The following is a 19,736-nucleotide window of genomic DNA, read 5'->3' as shown; positions in this document are numbered from 1 at the left end:
TGGGGAAGTTTAAGTTGGTTTTTCAATCATGTGAATCCTTACTAATCCCTGCCTTGGCTCCTTTTGTTCCATCATCAAATTGAACAGCATGCTGTGGTTTTTACTTAATGTCCAGATCTTTCAAACTCCGAGCCAGGCTCAGTTAACAAAATTTGAGGCTGGCTACATTGTGCGGATGGGCCAGAAAATGCAAAAGCGGTCTGTGTAAAGGTATAGGGTCAAACAGGAAGCTGGTTTTTAAATGAGAGAGAAGCCAACTTGCAATTTCAGATCAACCCATGGGGACTTGAGGTTCAAACTCTTGAGAGCCAACATTCAGCTTCCTGAAGCTCATGAATTCGCTTCTTTAGTATACGAGAACATACACCATATATTCATCAAGGGAGCAGTTGAACAAATCTATGTGAGCCTTAAGTCTCAATAATATATCAACATGATTTTTAATGGCTTAAAAGAATCCCTCTGAGGTTTTTGGTCTGCTCCTGAAATGGTTCCTTTTTTATTTATTTCTGCCGGGTTTATTTAAGCTAGCAAAAAACGTAATTAACTGGAGCCAGTTATGACTGCTGCTTAAAGATTTGTGTTGCCTTGCCTGAGATCATGGGGTTGTCTTTTTAATATTAGTAAAAATAAAATAATTAGGTGAAACAATGGCTTCCAGCCGTATAGGGGGCACCTATACCCTGCAGTTCCAATTGTATTTTTTAAAAGAAAAGAAAAGCTTTTCAAATTAAATCACTTGGAAAAGACTTCTTCCTTCCCCCCCCCCCCCTTTTCTTTTTTTAACCTTCAATAATGTGTCCTTTGCCACTACTGATGTAACAAAAAGAGTGGCTGTGATTTATCAAATGCAGAGGATGATGGACAGGGGAAAAGAAACTGCTCAGTACAATTATGAATAATTGCTATGTAATTACAGAACAAAAGAATTTAAAGATTGCATGTCAGGACAGGATTTTCTGAGCATTTGTGGCCAGGGTGCAGGGTCACCTCAAATAGAGATATCTAATTCCTAAGAAAAAGGCCACACAGTACGCCTTGCTATTCTGTCTGTTTATGGCAACTGTCTCTCATTACTATATCCTAGCCTGACTTGGAAGCAAAGCTCCCCAGCACCAGTTCACCAATACAATTACACACCGCCTATGTTCAAAAACTCTGCAGCTCCCTCAAATAGAAACCACATGGTGGAATACACTGGAACACCTTAAAAACAACACTTAGTGTTCATTTGTGTAATAAAGAGAAAATATGCAAATTTCACCTTGCACTGAGTTCTTACTCCTAAGACAGTTTAAATCTTATTGAATGGATGGAAAGGAAAAGATAATGGTAAAAGAATTGTGGAATTGAGATAATTTAAAAAAATAATAATGATAAACTCACTTGGACATTAAAGCTAAAGCCAGGCAAAGAGAATAGAGAAGTTTATTCAGGAAAAAATATAAAATTATAGATTTAACATAGGAATTAGTTCATGGCTTTAGTTGTAAAGTTATGCTTTGAACTAAATGGATCCAGATTTAGAATATGAAGCAAATCAAAACATCCCATTGATATTAATGGATTATAATAATCTCATAAGGGCAAAAATAGAATGTAGTAGGGATTTATGTACTAGAATTTATGCACTAATCTGGAAAAGGAGCTAATTCATTACATCTATCATTTTATCCTTATTTTCCCTCCCCAAATCTTTGAGACATTTCCATCCTATATAACTCCCAATTGAAACATGACCACATCAAATCTTTCTTTGATTTGAGGGAGTTTAGATTTATATTATCTTATATATACTGCTCAAAAAAATAAAGGGAACATTTAAACAACAGAATATAACTCCAAGTAAATCAAACTTCTGTGAATTCAAACTGTCCACTTAGGAAGCAACACTGATTGACCATCAATTTAATTTTGTTGTCAGCACATTCAACTTTGGACAGAACAAAGTATTCAATGAGAATATTTCATTCATTCTGATCTAGGATGTGTTATTTGAGTGTTCCCTTTATTTTTTTTGAGCAGTGTACCTTTTTTCTTTTTAAACAGTATGGTTACTAGAGTAGGGTAAAGAAAGAAGAATTACTATTACTTTGTAAACTTCTATGACGTATGGTCTGAGTCATTTAAGAAATTCTTAATGGTTTTGTAGAAGTTGTCAGTCTGTGGCGCCCTAGGTTTTCCCCCCCTAAAACTAATTTCTGGGCTTTGTTCTGAGCTTTAGGTCTTTCTAAGCGTCTTTGCTTTCATTGATATAAATAAATTGTATATCAGGCTGTCGCATTTAATGATAGACAATAAATGTAGCAAAGTATGGGTTGGGACAATTGTTAGAGAAGAAATGGCTAAAATACAAAGTAAGCAAAGAAGCAACCAACCTTGTGGATATGTGGATTTCTCCTTCCAGAATTTTATAATCTGTGCAAGCATTGTGGAGAATTTTATTAAGAGAACACCCAGGTAGGGTAAGAATGAGCTCATATAGCAACTTCTTCATCCTACTCTTTTTTGCTGTCCCACTCCAATGTATCTGTTGCTTAACATACAAAAAGAAATGCCTGGCTTTCTTAGATAAACCACATACATTTGTGAGCATTTAGGTGCTGGTTGGGCATGTTATTACTTTATTTATAAAAGTTGCTCAGTTCCATTATGACCATGAATGGTATACAGTGTGTAAAATTTAAAATGAAACAATTGCATAATTGCAAAATGCAGCTGGATAAAACCATCATCAACTCACAAGTCAGACAACCTGGAAAGAAGTTGATATCCACAACAGTCAAAGGCTGGGTCTTTATGATTCATCTGAATAATATCCAAGTGGGGGTCATATTATATAAACCTTTGGGGGTGGGCAATTCATTCCAGCAGTCAATTATTATGACCCAACTCCCCACATTTTCTGCGTACCATCAGATGGCATTATTTAATTGATAGACAAACAGTATCAGATTTTATATGGCTCTCGAGACATATATGGCATCGGACCAGGATACTTGCGGAACCACCTTCTGCCCCCCGAATCCCAGCGACCGGTTAGGTCCCACAGAGTTGGCCTCCTCCGGGTCCCGTCGACTAAACAATGTCGTCTGGCCCAGGGGAAGAGCCTTCTCTGTGGTGGCTCCAACCCTCTGGAACCAGCTCCCTCCAGAGATCAGGATTGCCACCACCCTCCTTGCCTTTCATAAACTTCTAAAAACCCACCTCTGCCGTCAGGCATGGGGGAATTGAAACATCTCCCCCTTGCCTATGTAGTTTTTATGTATGATTCGATTGTGTGTTGTTTTTTATATATTGGGATTTCTTTTTTTGACTTTTCATCTAAAACTGTAACCTAGATTTTTAAATATTAGATTTGTTACTATGTATTGTTCTTCACCATTGTTGTGAGCTGCCCCGAGTCTGCGGAGAGGGGCGGCATATAAATCCAATAAATCTAATCTAATCTAATCTAAATAACAAGGCCATGAAGGTCTTTTAGGACATAGTCGGCACTACTGCTAACCAGTGCAGAACTGTTATATGAGTTCTGCACCAAGGCATGCCCATAACTCCCTGCGTTGCTGGATTCTGGATTTATTTTTATTTATCTTATTTATTATTAGAGTTGGAAGGGACCTTGCAGGTCATCTAGTCCAACCCCCTGCTCGAGCACCACCCTGTAGATTTCAACTACAGCGTCTGAATAGTCTTCAAGGGCAGCCCCATTGCAGTAGTTCAAATGCAAGGTGACAAAAACATGAATGATAAGCAACAAAAGCAGTATTGCACACTAATTCTCCCATCCTTTTTCTTTCACTAGTAGAAAACCAAAATTATCAGAAGCTTCCTTCATTGCTTATAATGGAACAATTGGAGATTACTGGTGGAAGCTTTAAAAGGCCCAATTCTTCTCCTCTCACATCAGTGAGCTGCTAATTGGGCAACTGACTTTAAGACCATAAATGTAGCAATGCTTGTTTTACTAATTGATTTTCTCTTCCTGTGGAAGTTGTTAGGACTATTTACTGGAACAAGTTAACATTGCTAGAGTTAGTTCTAGGTTTATCCCCCATTGTTGGGTATAAAGGCAATTACATATTTACATGCTGTTAATGATTTTTGTATGTAAATTAGCACTGGCTCTTTAAATAAGAAAGCTAATAAGCAAGGAAATCAGGATATAGTGGGAATCCTGTGCACAAATAACCCTGACTGAGATCTACCTAATTTCAGTAGTGTAAGTGCCTTTAGACAAATGTGTTTATTTATATGCCTGAATTAGTACCATAAAAAGCAATTGCAATCTTGAATTGACAGTTCAGGTTACTGTTCCTAATGGAAGGCCATTTGTGTAAAGTATACTGGGCACTAGGTTTCCAAAGCAATCAATGTAAACTCACTGATCCAACAAATTTAATTTAAGATAAATCCCAGAATTTTTGCCATGATGGGTTTGTCCCCTCCAGAGTAAAAGAAACATGTCTCCTTGTTTCACAATCTTGCATGCAAATAAGATTTAAGAAAGCATTCTTTTAATTAGTGCATTTCTCATGAATGAAAGATATAATACAGGAACACTGGCCTGACAAATCGGAATAGCATTTTTCCTGAATTGTACATTTTTGTTGGCCTACAGCCAATGTGTTGCTGTGGTTGTTGTCTGTAGTGGATTGCCAAGGCAGCCCATCTGATCCAGACAGGTGGAATCGGGAGTTTCTCATGCAAACAATAGATAACTTTCTTGTTATGATGGGAACAGATAGCTGTACGGATAAACATTTAAGACAGACAACAAGCAGGCAGGTTCTCAAGGGTAAGCATTATAAGAGCAGGAAGGTTAGTATCTGCATTGATGGTGAGTGGAAGTGAGAGGACGTGATTATAGTTCATGGGAACCAAGAGTTCAGGATGAGATACATTCAATTCAGTTTCCTTTGCAGGCTTAAAATAGAGCCATTGTAAATTATGTCAGTCTGACTGAAACCACAAAAATAATTGTTAAGAGCGTCTTGGAATGCACAATGTGCATTGTTATGTGGCTTTGATGTGTGAAGGGCAAGACTGAGCCTCTAATGTAGACAGTTTGATAAAAATTTACTCTGCCCAGTTCTTCTTTGCTGGAAGTTGTTGGATTTTAATATCAAAGGAAAATAATTCTCCCAGCTTCTGAGGCTGAGATGGCGACAGCACAAGCCTAAAATGCGCCACTCATTGAGTAAAAAGTGCCACTCATTGAGTAGTGAGAGGCTTACTCCTGTGTAAGTAGGCATGACATTGCAACCAGGAAGTGCCTTCTCTGTGGCGGCCCCGGCCCTCTGGAACCAACCCCCCCACAGATTAGAATTGCCCCCACGCTCCTTTCGTAAACTGCTTAAAACCCACCTCTGCCGCCAGGCATGGGGGAACTGAGATACACTTTCCCCCTAGGCTTTTACAATTTTATGCATGGTATGTCTGTATGTATGATTGGTTTTTATATAATGGATTTTTAACTGTTTTTAGTATTGGATTATTGTGATATACTGTTTTATTACTGTTGTTAGCCGCCCCGAGTCTGCGGAGAGGGGCGGCATACAAATCCAATCAATCAATCAAACAAACAAACAAACAAACCTGAATTTCTTTGCTTTCTAGCTCAAGCCTGTTTGTGCAGTGGTTAGAATGCGGTATTGCAGGCAATTTCTGCCCGCAGAATTTGGGGTTGTGGTAGCTCACATGGTAAGACACTGGGCCTGCGCCCTGCTGAGGTTGGCAGCTCGATTCCTATGGGCGAATAAACCGCGTCGGAACAAGAAAGGAGCCATCCCAAAATGCCTAGTGGCATTCAGGCATCCCATGGGTAAAAATAACATTGCCTGAAAAAAATTCCTTTCACAGAGGAAGCCAGGCACTTTAGTGACCCCTGGCTAACCTAAGGCATATGCTTAAAAAAAAAATCTGTCCACAGTCAAGGATTCAGTCCTGATGAGGTTCAAGGTGGACTCAGCCTTCTATCCTTCCAAGATCAGTAAAATGTAGACCCAGGTTGTTGGGGAAAATATGCTGAGATTGGAAACTGCCCAGAAAATGCCATAAAGCAGTGGAATGGCATATAAGTCTAAGTGCCAATGCTATTGCTATTCTTCATTACTCTCTGGAGAATTACAACTCACAAGACAAAGTTCCTGTTCCTTTATTCCTAAAAATTCTCTACTGATCTGCATTGTAGTTGGTTTAATGCTAGATGAGGTGAAAGGTCCTTTCTAAATATCTTCCTTGTTTGCATTTGGTCACACTGCTGCCACCCATGCACCAGGGTACCATGCCAGATTTGGGATAGAAGTGGAATCGCTAGCACCCTGAACAATGTAATTTCATGTTACAATATCCTGTGAAATCTTGCTGGCATTGTTTAAAACAGATTTTGAAGCCAGCTCCAAGTTTCAGGATTACTCACCGTGTTTCCCGGTGTTCTAAAAGTTAGTTTTAGTACATGAGCACAGCAAATCCTGTAATGTTATAATGTGCATTAATATATATTTCTTCATCATGTAAAATAGTGCTTATATCAGATAACTAAAGCAGTGGTATAGGAATTATATATATTGGTGGGAAGATGGCAGAACAATGCCTATTTTCATGGATAAAAATCAGATTTATTACATATGCAAATGAATGGAACAAATAAGAGAATTATGCATCATAGGTAAAACAGCTTTGTTGCATATGCAGATTAATGGGTCAAATAATAGAGCCACTCATGCAACCTGCAATCATGGATAAAAATAAAATCTTGTTCTGCAACTATGTCTTGTTCAAGACTTGGTGATCATGCAAGGCTCAATGTACTTGTCAATTTACCAACCTCTTGAATTATAAACAATATGTTACAATATATATATAAATATGCCATAATCAGATAGCACCAGGTTACTATATGCAGAGTTTTTTCTGCAAATCAATAGCTGCAAATATAATTTCTTTATTGGAGTTGATGTTTTATTATGCTTTTCACTGTATTTGCCCTAACCATATTCTTTCTTTTTGGAGTTTGGGACTAGTTTTGATAGGTTATCTGCTCTTAGATTCATCTACCGAGCACTGCTAATTGCACAGCCTTATATATGTTTGATCTTAGTGGTATTACAACTCTCTAAAACTACAGCCCAAATACTACAATAGCTGCCCATGCATGTAGGTAATAAATTCCATAACTGGTTTTAGTTCTGAATAAGGAAGTGCAGGATTGAGTGTAGAGACCTCTGGAAGCATAAAACCTTTTTCAGATGCTGAGCTAAAAGCAGAGGGATGGGATTAAAAATGTCTGGGTGAAGGGAAAGAGTAAAATTGCCATCAATCCTGAGATATGTTGTTGTTGTTGTTGTTTATACACAGGTGAGGTCTGCCATAAATCCTATACTCAGTTTTCAAACCTTTGCCGTCATAAGCGTATGCATGCTGATTGCAGAACCCAAATCAAGTGCAAAGACTGTGGACAAATGTTCAGCACTACGTCTTCCTTAAATAAGCACAGGAGGTTTTGTGAGGGCAAGAACCATTTTGCTGCAGGAGGATTTTTTGGCCAAGGCATATCACTTCCTGGAACCCCAGCTATGGATAAATCTTCCATGGTTAATATGACTCATGCAAATCCAGGCCTTTCTGACTATTTTGGCGCCAATAGACATCCTGCTGGTCTTACCTTTCCAACAGCTCCTGGATTTTCTTTTAGCTTCCCTGGCCTGTTTCCTTCAGGCTTGTATCACAGGCCACCTTTGATACCTGCTAGTTCTCCCGTTAAAGGACTTCCAAGCACAGATCAAACAATCAAAAATCAAAGTCCCCTCATGACACATCCTCAGGCACTGCCAGCTACCCAGGAGATTCTGAAGGCACTAAATAAGCACCCATCTAACCTAAGTGAAAATAAGCCACTGGAGCTTCAAGCAGAGAGGTCCTCTGAAGAGAGGCCACATGAAAAGATCAGTGACCAGTCAGAGAGTAGTGACCTTGATGATGTCAGTACTCCCAGTGGGAGTGACCTGGAGACCACCTCTGGCTCTGATCTCGAAAGTGACCTTGAAAGCGATAAAGAGAAATGTAAAGAAAATGGTAAACTGTTCAAAGACAAAGTAAACTCTCTGCAGAGTTTGGCTTCCGTAAATAATAAGAAAGAATACAGCAATCATTCCACCTTCTCACCAACTTTAGAGGAACAAACTGCGGTGTCAGGAGCTGTGAATGATTCTATAAAAGCCATTGCCTCTATTGCTGAAAAATACTTTGGTTCGACAGGACTTGTTGGGCTGCAGGACAAAAAAGTCGGAGCCTTACCTTACCCTTCCATGTTTCCCCTCCCATTTTTTCCAGCATTCTCTCAATCAATGTACCCATTTCCTGATAGAGACTTGAGATCGTTACCTTTGAAAATGGAGCCCCAGTCTCCGGGAGAAGGGAAGAAGACTTTAAAGGGAACCTCCGAGTCTCCCTTTGACCTTACCACTAAACGTAAGGAAGAGAAACCACTTACTCCTGTAACTTCAAAAACATCAGTTTCATCAGTGACCAGCCAGGACCAACCTCTGGACTTGAGCATGGGCACCAGAAGTCGAGCCACTGGCACAAAACAGACCGAGCCTCGAAAGAACCACATTTTTGGAGGAAAGAAAGGAGACCACGATCTTGAATCAAGGAAATCCTCTGATATTTCCTTACAACATGCAAGACCTACACCTTTCTTTATGGATCCCATTTACAGGTAAATCCATTTGTAAGGATTTTTTGGTTTCTGAAGTCTCCTATTGTCAAAATGGCCGGGGGTCTATCGTAAAATTGAAGAAATAATTGCTATATGAAATTAATCTTAGATATTTCTTATCTTAGTACAAGTTAATTAAAAATAAATACATTAATGTTTTTTAAGAAGGCTGTGAAAATATCTACACCCCCCCTCACATCCTGGACATAAATTGTTTAAACTCCTACCTTCAAAATGATGCTATAGAGCACTGCACACCAGAACAACTAGACAGGATAGTTCTCCCCCAAATGCCATCACTCTGATAAGCAACTAATTCCAACAGCACTGTCAGTGTTTAATAAGACTTTATTACTATTCTTCTTCTCAACTTTTCTAGTACCTATCTCTTCCTACTTACGACTATAACTATGTTGCTTGTAACTTTACAATTTGTATTGTTTTATTTGTTTTCTAGTACAGTTTGATTGCTTATTAACTATCACTAAGTGTTGTATCTTATGATTATTTATAAATGTATTTTATTTTTTCTTTATGCACACTGAGAGCCTATGCACCAAAGACAAATTCCTTATGTGCCCAATCACCAAAGACAAATTCCTTGTGTGTCCAATCACACTTGGCCAATAAAGAATTCTATTCTACATTCTATTCTATTTTATTCTATTCTATTCTATAAAAAATAATTTTCGGAAAAAGAATGTGTTTAAAAATTGGCAGTCAAATTCTGCTTTTGTTTGCAAACTAGAAATGTCAACCTCCACTGCAATCAAAGGCGTTTCACCCAAGAACTCAAAACACATTGTACCATAGCAACCCAACGTGGAAACCAAGGGTAAAACTCTGTCTTTATTTGTTTGTAGTTATTGGAAAGTATTTGTCCCCATCTGCTATGCAGAATATATATATCTGATGTCAGAAGAATTTGCATGACAATTCTAATGAAATTTCATAGTAATATTGTTTATTGTGCTAAAATCAGTTTGAACTCCAAGAATTTATAAGTAAATGCAGAATCTCCTAATCAGAATGGTTGATTGTTTACATATGGATTTTCTTTTAAAATTATTAACAAAAGGATTTTACTTATAAACTGGGTCAATTTATATAATGCTGACTATATCTCAAAAATATGCATAGATCTTGCAGGTCACTTTTTTTTTTTTAAAGGAACTTTATATTTTTTAAACTGTTTAAGATTTAATCACATCATCTACTTCTCTTTCTGTTCTCTTTGTCTGTCTTGCTGTCCCTCCTTCTTTCTTTCCCTCCCTCCCTCCAATGCATCCATCCATCCATCCATATCACTGGACATCTTTCTCAAACATTATGCTATCTAGATGATTTGGGACTACAACTGTCAGATAATGGTTAGCAATTCTGTGAGTTACTCTTCCTAAGCATAAAAAGCATAGAAGGTGGTAAAGGTTCCCCAACCACATGTAGAAAAATTCAACTAATATCACCGATTAGAGGGGGGGGGGGTGTTTCAATTTAGAATTTTAATATGTTCATTGAAAAGATTTTTTTTGCATGTTTTTTCTCATGCAACAAAATGAATTTTGTCCTTCCTGGTTTGCCATTGCAAAGACTGGATAGATATACAGTGATCCCCCGAGTTTCGCGATCCCGATCATTGCGAATCGCTATATCGCGATTTTTCCACCCGATGACGTCACTCCCTTCCTTTCTCATCTTTCTTTCTCTCTCTCTTTCTCTATCTTGCTTCTTCCTCTCTCACACTCTCTTCCTCCCTCTCTCATCTCTTTCTTTCCTTCTCTCTCTTTCTCTATCTCTCCCCCTCTTGCTCTCGAGCGGCGGGCGGCACCCAGGGAAGGTTCCTTCAGCCGCCCACCAGCTGATCTGCTCGGCAGCGCAGCAGCAGCGAGGAGCCGAAGATGGGGTTTCCCCATTGCCTGGGCAACGGGGAAACCCCATCTTCGGCTCCTCGCTGCTGCCGCGCTGCAAGCGAGCGGCAAGCGAGCAGCCGGGCGGGTGGGCGAATGGGCAAGCGGCAAGCGATCTTGGGGTTTCCCCTTTGCCTGGGCGGCGGGGAAACCCCATCTTAGGCTCCTCGCTGCTGCCGCGCTGCAAGCGAGTGGCAAGCGAGCAGCCGGGCGGGCGGGCGAACGGGCAAGCGGCAAGCGATCTTGGAGTTTCCCCTTTGCCTGGGCAGCGCCCAACAGCTGATCTGCTCCGCAGCGCGGCAGCAGCGAGGAGCCGAAGATGGGGTTTCCCCGTTGCCTGGGCAACGGGGAAACCCCATCTTCGGCTCCTCGCTGCTGCCGCGCTGTGGAGCAGATCAGCTGTTGGGCGGCCGAAGGGGTCTTCCCCACCACCCACACGCAAACTCCACCATCTGTGCATGTGCGGCCATGGAAAAAGGGGCGCGCATGCGCAGATGGTGTTTTTACTTCCAGGCCGCTACATCGCGAGATATCGATTATTGCGAGGGGTCTTGGAACGGAACCCTCGTGATAATCGGGGGATCACTGTACTTGCTACCTCAGAAATAAGAAATCAAGCTGGATGGCTCATAGGCATGTATCCCATTTAAAAAATGAGGATCTACTCATGAAAAATCTACATGTATTTGCATGTATTTTAATGAGCAGAAGAGGAAAACAGAGATCTAGAGAGAAGGAAATAAAAATAAATATGAAACATATTAGCTGGTTTGCAAATAATGTGCTGGCACATCCTAATTGTCTCAAAATAGATGACTGAGAATCTCCATAGACATTTGGCATATCCTAGCATACTATAAGAAGTAAAACCAAGGCTGTAAGCTATTTAATATCAGCTCTATATCTGGAAGGCTCTCTGCAAATTGCCACCAGTGTTTTTCAGTGCAACAGACTTATTATTCACTCATGCTCCCCATCTTTTCTACAACCTGGTTTAACTTGGCTGATGGTCCTCAGTAAATAATCAGACAACACTATATGCTCTTCCTTCATAAAGAAAACAGCAGACGAAGAAGCTGATTTCTAATGCAGAGAATTACACTTTGAGAGATCTTCATGTTGACCTTAATGCAATGACACTAACTTCTAATGATATTCTTAAAAATCAGAGAGGGTTGTCTACTGCATGATTTGTTGGAATTGTTTAATTTCTCTATCCATCTATCATCCATCAGTCATTTATTTGTCTGTCTGTCTGTCTGTCTGTCTGTCTATCTATCTACCTACCTACCTACCTACCTACCTACCTACCCTTTAACCTGAAATTATGAATAAGGATACAGTCTCTCTTGTTATTTTCAAATCTTTAGATATTTATTTAGGGAATTCAGACCTAATTTCTAAATAGCATGTCAGAGAAATTAGTTATATTTCTTCCATCTGTCATTTATCTGTCTATCATCTCTGTCTCTCTCTCTTTCTCCCCCCCCCCTCTATCTAATCTATCTATCTATCAAGTCTGTCTATCTATCTATCTATCTATCTATCTATCTATCTATCTATCTATCTATCTATCTATCTATCTATCTATCTATCTATCTATCTATCTACACTTTAACCTGAAATTATGAAAAAAGGATACAGTCTCTCTTATTATTTTCAAATCTTTAGTTATTTATTTAGGGAATTAAGACCTAATTTCTAAATAGCATGCCAGAAAAAATAGTTATATTTCTTCCATCAGTCTCTTTATTTACATAACATAGCACTTGTAAGTGTTGATTATGGTAATGTTTATTGTTTAATCATTTAACTGTAATCAAAATCTGGCAACATTATTATTTTTTCTTACTCTGTAAATGATTAGCAAAGCTTGGAAGAACTGTGTGGTGAATTAATCATTTTGTTTGGAGGAAAACAATATGACTAGTAGCTGAGTCTTTATTCAGTTGAGTGGGATATATTAAAAATACTCTTTGAGTATTTCAGAATTGGGTGTGATGATGATGATGATGATAAAAATAATGGATCAATCTTGTTTTCCTTTGGTTTCAGTTATGAAGGTTATTTCACATTAAAAGTATCCTGCTCAGCTCTATAATGTGATAGTATAATTGCCATTGTTATGCTCAGTTCCATTTTGTTAAATATGTACAGGTGTCAAAATTTCAATGTGTTCATTAGTGTAAATCGGAGCAGCCTTCTCCAACCTGGTGCCCATCACCTGTGTGGAGATCCTGGTTTACAGAATGCTCATTATTCATTTATTTGTTACATAGGTGGTTCTTGACTTACAACCAATCATTTAGTGACGTTCAAAGTTACAACAACATTAAAAAAAGAGAGACTTACGATGGGTTTCACACTGTGACCATTGTAGCATCCTTGTGGTCACATGATCAAAATTTAGACACTTGGCAACAGGCATGCATTTGTGACAGTTGTACTGTGCTGGGCTCATGTGATCACTATTAATAGCCTTTCCCAGCTGGCTTCCAGCAAACAAAGTCATTGCTTGACTGGATTTCTTTAATTAAAGGTCTAATGATTCACTTCACTGTAGTGATTTGCTTAACAATTTGGCAAAAAAAGGTCAAAACAACTGCCTTGTTTAGCAACAGAAATTTTGGGCTCAATTGTGGTCCTAAGTTAAGAACTACCTGCAATAAACTTGTATTGACAAAAAATTACTCCTCTTTATCTTTCATCTGCGGCACTAAAAAGAAAAAAATCTGCTCTCCTCCAGTATTTGTCCATCTTGATTGAATCCTGATGAGATCATTCTCATTTTAATGTTTGCAGAGTAGAGAAAAGAAAGTTAACTGATCCACTTGAAGCTTTAAAGGAAAAGTATTTGAGACCATCTCCAGGGTTTTTATTTCATCCACAAGTAAGTATTTTTCTTTAATATAATTGAAGTATTAAGATTGTAAACAAACATGTTGATTCACAGGCGCAGGTGCACAGGAACAACTGGAATTTTAGTCAAGGTCAGATTTCCTAAAAGGCAATTTTTAGTGACTCCAGACAAATAAAATCCTTTCATGTAGCATTGTTTTCATCTTCACGATGTTTTTGCAGGAAGGTTACAAACATAATTTAGGCAACTGTCAAATGCCTGCATATACTCTGTGTCATGATATGGCTAAATAGCAGCTGTTCTCTCTAAAATACCCTATCTGTACCCAAATATGTATTTTGTTAGACTTAAAAAATTATAAGAAAAAAGTTCAAAACCACACTAGGCATTAGCCAATCTTTAAATGCTTCTACAGTCATCCTTGTTTCTCAAATTCTTTAAAGTTCAGAATCTGTACCATGTTATGTTGCACCTCCTAAGATTTTGCAGTTAGATCAAGAATCAATTATGTTATTTGATGATGTTGCACTTTCTAAGGAATAAAAATTGGAAGGCAACTTTATCATAAGCAGATACATCAGTTTAAACATTAACTATGATCTGCTATTCTGTGCATCTTATGCAATCTTGTACTGCCATAAATTTGCTTCTTATTGTCTGATCAGATATGGCTACTTCTAGATTGCATTAGTGTAACAGCCTAGCGAAAGAATTGTTTTTTAAAAAAGATTTAGAATCAGAGTCATGGTTATCAGACTGAACCGGGTCAGTTTGCCAGCAACTATAGACTTCAGCAAGTTGTGCCATTTACTGTTGTGAAAAGTTGTACAGCTTGATAGTCTAATTTCCTTTCACACCTATTGACTGTAAGTAGATAATGGCTTCGATCCAAACTTAGATGACGGGTAGATGATTAAAGAAAAATTCATACTTTTTTTTCTGGAATTCTGGCCTAAGGTAACCAAGACAGAAATAACCATTGAATTAAATTAATTTGAAATGTTCAGTAACCAATACTTTGAGAAAGGTAGCATAATATAAATAAAATGAAGGATTCGTTATGAGTATTTCTCTTTCCTCTCATTTCTATAGTTGCCAATCTAAGTCCCATTTTGTATCTTACCTGCTTTGTGCTGTTTGTAGAAAAATATGGTATTTAAAAACTTCTTCAATCATATTTTTGACAAATGGAACAATGCAGTATGATAGACATTTAAATGTAACAATTAAATGTAAGCCAGTGAATGGATTGTTTGACTTTGCATTAATGTGCATCCAGTTGTAAAAGGAGGTTTATGGCTTAATGTGCTTCACAAAACCAGCCAATCACAACCTAGAGAAATGTGTTCATTAATGTGTTATAATAGTTAGATCACTGGACAAGAGTGCTGGATCATGTTGTTCAATGGGTGATTGATTCAGTCACAAATTGTCTGCACAGCATTTAGACATTATTGATCTGAACATAAACAGGTATTCTGTAGAATGAATCAAAGAAATGCAGGAACTAATTGCATTTCTACGAACAAAACAGTGATACTAGCAATATGCTATGGGCATTGGTGTGGAAATAGCACCAATTAAATTATATTTTGCCTAAGACATTCTTTCTGGGTTGATAAGCTAAGAATCAGATCGCAATTTATTTATCAGAGTTCAACCTCCAGTATATTAGGAGAAAATCAAAGTGTCCTTTGAATGGTTGTAGGAAATGGGATGAGTGATAGGTTCGTTTGATGTGCCAATCATGCTTCACAGAATTCTCAGGCATTTTTCTGTATAGGTTTGATTTTTTTTTTATTCCTCCTTTATTTTTTGAGGAACAGTGTCCTGCCTGCATTTGAGACTGTGCATAAGTTCATTATATAGCTTCGGTCTTTTCCAGTCTGGGCATGCACAATATTTATGAACATCAACCCTTGGAACGCTCAGTAATGGTTATCTTAACGGGGAATTCTGTGACTTGAATAGAACAGTGTGGAGGATGCCCAGCTTACCAAATTCATGTGAGAAAATCAAGCTGGGGAAAAAATTCCTCCCCAAATTTAATTTTAATTTTAATTTTTTTAAAAGAAGGTGGTTCCCACGAACCAGCACCGACTGATCCAGTTCTGTGATATCACCAGGGGGTTGCTATTGGTTCAGGCAAACCAGTCCAAACTGGGAGGAACCTACTTCTGGACAACTGTTTTGACCTGGGGTTTCCTCCCTTAACCAAATTGTTTTGGACCTTCCCCTTTCCCATTATTTTACGCATGATAGCAACTGTGAAAAAACTTATTTTAAAGCATTCACAATCTCTCTCACCACATTATAAAAGGTATATGTGATTCCCCCACTGTCCCAGGAACATCCCACAACATGAGAATCTAATAAAATGCTAATAAAATACATTCCTCTGTAAATGACTTATTATACTGTATTAAGTTTTCAAGCTTGCTCCTGGTCCTAATTCCTGATGTATTTGGTATTCATTCACCTGCATTCCTTTTCTGCATAAGCTCTTGGAGCTTTTTATATATCTACTCTTCTGCTTTCTCTCTTTCCAACTCATATTCTTTGAAGCAGGCTTGCATTGTTAATCACTTGGCAGAATAAAGTACAGCAAGCAAATGAAACATTTACAAAGTTAGAGAACTGGCACAAGTATCTGATGGGTTGAATTGGGATTGAGGTGGGGGTTGGCTATAGCATAAATTATGGAACTGCTCCAGGTTATAATTTAAAATTTAATATGTATTAGTTAATAGAGGTGAACAATAAGTAATGTCAGAAAATAAGTCTTCATTCAAATTTGAATTTGCTGGTTTGTTTATCAGTAAAGGGGAAAAAACAAGGAAACCCAAAATCAGTTCATTTCTAATTGGATGGCTATTTGGGGTTAGGGGAACAAACAGAAAGCCTGGAGAAAATATACCATTTCTTTATCTATTCTTATAATAATTGTCAAATTGGCTGCCTCTGTCTATCTTCTCCTGGTAGAGTATAGTGTGAGTACAGTGAAATTATTGCTGGTTGAAAAAAAGAGAATTTCTCCCAGTGTTTACTTTAATCAGAGCCATCTCTACCATTAAGGAGAGTGAAGCATTGGCTTTAAGTACCATTTCATTTGCTGTGGTATTCAGAATACCAATGGAAGACAAAACTATTAGCACACTGGGTTTATCCTATGTCTTCTAAGCTAACTGGAATGGATAGCTGCCTTGTGGGAGCAGATAACATCTTATTTTTCATTTCAGGAAACAATTTGTCTTGAGGGAGAGTCAGTGTTTGGATAGTATGATAATATACATAGATAGATTAAGATATATGTAATAATGCACATTCACAGACATGTAAGTATAGGACGCTTATATAAAGGTGGATTCTTTTGCTAAACAATCTCCCCATTGCTCCAATGTTTATATCACGTAATTGTTAGAACTAAAGTTTAAATTTTTAATATCTTTTACTGTTACAGCTAAACCTTATATTATTATTTAATCTTAAAGATGTAACATATAAAAAAGAAAATTATTTGGAATAGTTAGAGTTTAAAAGAACAGTGAGGATAGAGTTTAAAAAAAGGCATAACCTTTAGATTTTAAATCACAAGTAGATTTTAAAAGTGGACATTTTTGTTACAGTTTCCTCTTTTCTTTCATCCAGTTATCCTCCTTTTTGCGAACCATATTTCTATCTGCTTTAGAGAATTCATCGTCATGGTTATTGCTGATACATGACAGCTAATATCTCTGTAGGTTGTAAGTGATCTTTGCTAGAAGGGTGACCATATTAGTCCCTGCAGCAAAAAGGGAAAAAAATTAACACCTGAAAGTCATATTTATACTGTGGCATAAACAATGCATTAGCTAACAATGCATTAGCTTCCATGAATCCAAGTGCAGGAATAATCTGTTGTTTCTGTTTCAATTTTGCTCCCAGTTCCAAATGCCTGATCAAAGAACTTGGGTAAGTTTGTTATTTATTTATTAAATTTAAATATTGTAAAGTTGCATAAGACAACACAACACGTAATAATCTTCTATATTTCCTCAGTAATTATTAGAGATTTATTTTAATGCTCAAGTTACTCAATCTTTAATTAATAGTAAATTCTAGTAAAAGGATATTTACTACAAAATACTGTACATGAAATATTTTCTATTGCATAGATTTTCCCCCCCTCCAAATATATTTCTTGAGCTACCAATCTATCCAAAGCCCTTTGCTTACAGCAGTCTTAGTTGTACAAAATATTATTTCTTCTGTATATAGATTAAATAAAAAGAAAACTCCCATTGATGATTGGTTACAATGACATGACTTCTAGCAAAATTTTCTTACTAGATTCCTCAAAGACTTCCATATTGACAGACCTTGTAACATACTGCCTTCACTGAAAAAACAATTGGTAAACAGTGAAAGTCAACACAGAAAATGTTTTACAACATTTTGTGTTATGATAATATTTGTTATAAAAAGTTTTATAAAATTTGCCAAATTCAAAATTTGCCAGAGATGGAAGGGACCTTGGAGGTCTTCTAGAATCTAGACCAACCCCCTGCTCAAGCAGGAGACCCTATAGCATTTCAGAACATGTGGTCTGTTTTTGAAAACCTCCAAACATAGACCACCCACAGCTTCTGACGGCAAGCTATTCCATTGGTTAATTGTTCTCAATGTTAAGAAATTTCTCCTTAGGTCTAGATTGCTATGCTTGGTTATATGCACTACCACATTATAACATCAGAAGCTCTTTCCTTAGATAGAAAATCAGACTTTCAAATACTCCACTGCAGAAAAAACATTCAAATAAAACCCCAATTTGACAAACACAGTGAAAACATTTTATACACCATTGTAATCCTCCTAGCCATTTTATCCCTTAATTGTTAATCAGATATTCTCTGTATTTACATTTAAAATTTAAAATAAAATATAAACAAAATGCCAACTGAATATCTTGTGTCAGCTCCTATTTGCATGAATAAACACACGTTCATATACTGTACTTGTATAATTCTTCTTGATTTCTTTGACAAAGAAGTGGTTTTCCTTTCCAATGAATTATGAACTGAATGAATGAATCACCTTTTTGTGATACAAACATTCCTTAGTATAAATACAATCTTAGGATCATACAGTGTGAAACGCAACTTGCAAAACAATGTTAAATTATTTTTGTGTTTCACAAGATATTTGCCCGTGATATCTATCAGGGGTTCTCTATACCTTTTAAATAAATTCTAATATGAATGTTCAAGGTTGATAGTATCCAACTATCAATGATTTCTGAGAGCCAAATAAAAAGAAAAAAATCCCTATCCATAATTAAAGCAGAGTCTCTTGTTTGTTTGGTTGTTGTTGGGTTTTTTTGAGTACTCAGTAGTGGGAGTGAATGAGAATCCATATAGATTTGTATCCACCCAGCTATTTATGGTCTCTTGGGGATTAAAAGGGAAATAGAAATGCAGATAACTTCCTTTTCTAAATATTTGGGTGCAGATACAATCAACTCTTTATTTGGTTAGTCAAAATTATAATGCAGCACAATATATACTTTTTTTTAAAAAAATAACTAAATACAGATTAGGAGCAGAGATAGCTTCATAATATGGTGGTAGGGATGTGTGTGAATTAAAATCTTTCCTGTTACCTTTTCCCCATCATGTATCAATCATAAGATAAGATAACAGATAAAATGCTATTATTTTCTCTGAATTTCCTATAATTTCAGAAACACGTAGTGGGGCTAAATCGTGTTTCTTGATATTTTGAATCCTGTGTTACAATTACTCATATTGGAGCTAGACATAAGACAAAGATGAACAATAGAGATATTAGTCCTTTAGCCTGTTTTATTTATTATTTATCATGTACTTATTAATTAGACTTCTATGCTACCCTTCTCCTTAAACTCAGGGCAGCTCACATCAAGAAAAAATACACTATATAGAAATCTAAATCTAAAAACATCCTAAAATCCCAATTTCTTAAAACCAGTTGCTCGCATTCACCCAATCATATCTGTAAATTCATTCGTTGGCTGGGGCTTTTCTTTGCTCTCTAAATTATTTCTTATATTTTTCTTGCTTCTTAAAACAATCTTAGTTTGAAGTCTACAAAAGTTTGGGAATCTTTTGTGGTTTATTTTAACAATAGAGATTTACCGGTATTTAGATTATTTTTAGTGGCTTTGCAGGTGCTGCTTAAGAAATGCAGCTTGTAGCTTGTCCCCATGTCCTGATTATTGTAGGTAGACTAT

The 19,736-nt window shown here is 37.2% G+C and overlaps 1 protein-coding gene across 17 annotated transcripts in view; it reads left to right on the top strand.

Moving 5' to 3' along the window:
* Positions 1-19,736, top strand: part of MECOM (MDS1 and EVI1 complex locus) — a 732,881-nt gene that overhangs the window by 690,247 nt on the left and 22,898 nt on the right. For 9 of the 17 annotated variants that reach the window (XM_070753584.1, XM_070753583.1, XM_070753594.1 and 6 more), the window contains 4 exons: positions 7,360-8,722; positions 9,471-9,557; positions 13,432-13,519; positions 17,414-17,440. In XM_070753584.1, the coding sequence (XP_070609685.1) occupies positions 7,360-8,722; positions 9,471-9,557; positions 13,432-13,519; positions 17,414-17,440 (1,565 nt within the window). The remainder of the gene's footprint in view (positions 1-7,359; positions 8,723-9,470; positions 9,558-13,431; positions 13,520-17,413; positions 17,441-19,736) is intronic. The other 8 variants (XM_070753587.1, XM_070753585.1, XM_070753596.1 and 5 more) reach the window with 3 other exon arrangements.

This window comes from Erythrolamprus reginae, chromosome 5 (assembly GCF_031021105.1).
Source record: "Erythrolamprus reginae isolate rEryReg1 chromosome 5, rEryReg1.hap1, whole genome shotgun sequence".
Taxonomy (NCBI): domain Eukaryota; kingdom Metazoa; phylum Chordata; class Lepidosauria; order Squamata; family Dipsadidae; genus Erythrolamprus; species Erythrolamprus reginae.
Note: the sequence above shows the minus strand (reverse complement) of the source record. Positions and strands in the feature narration are given on the sequence as shown.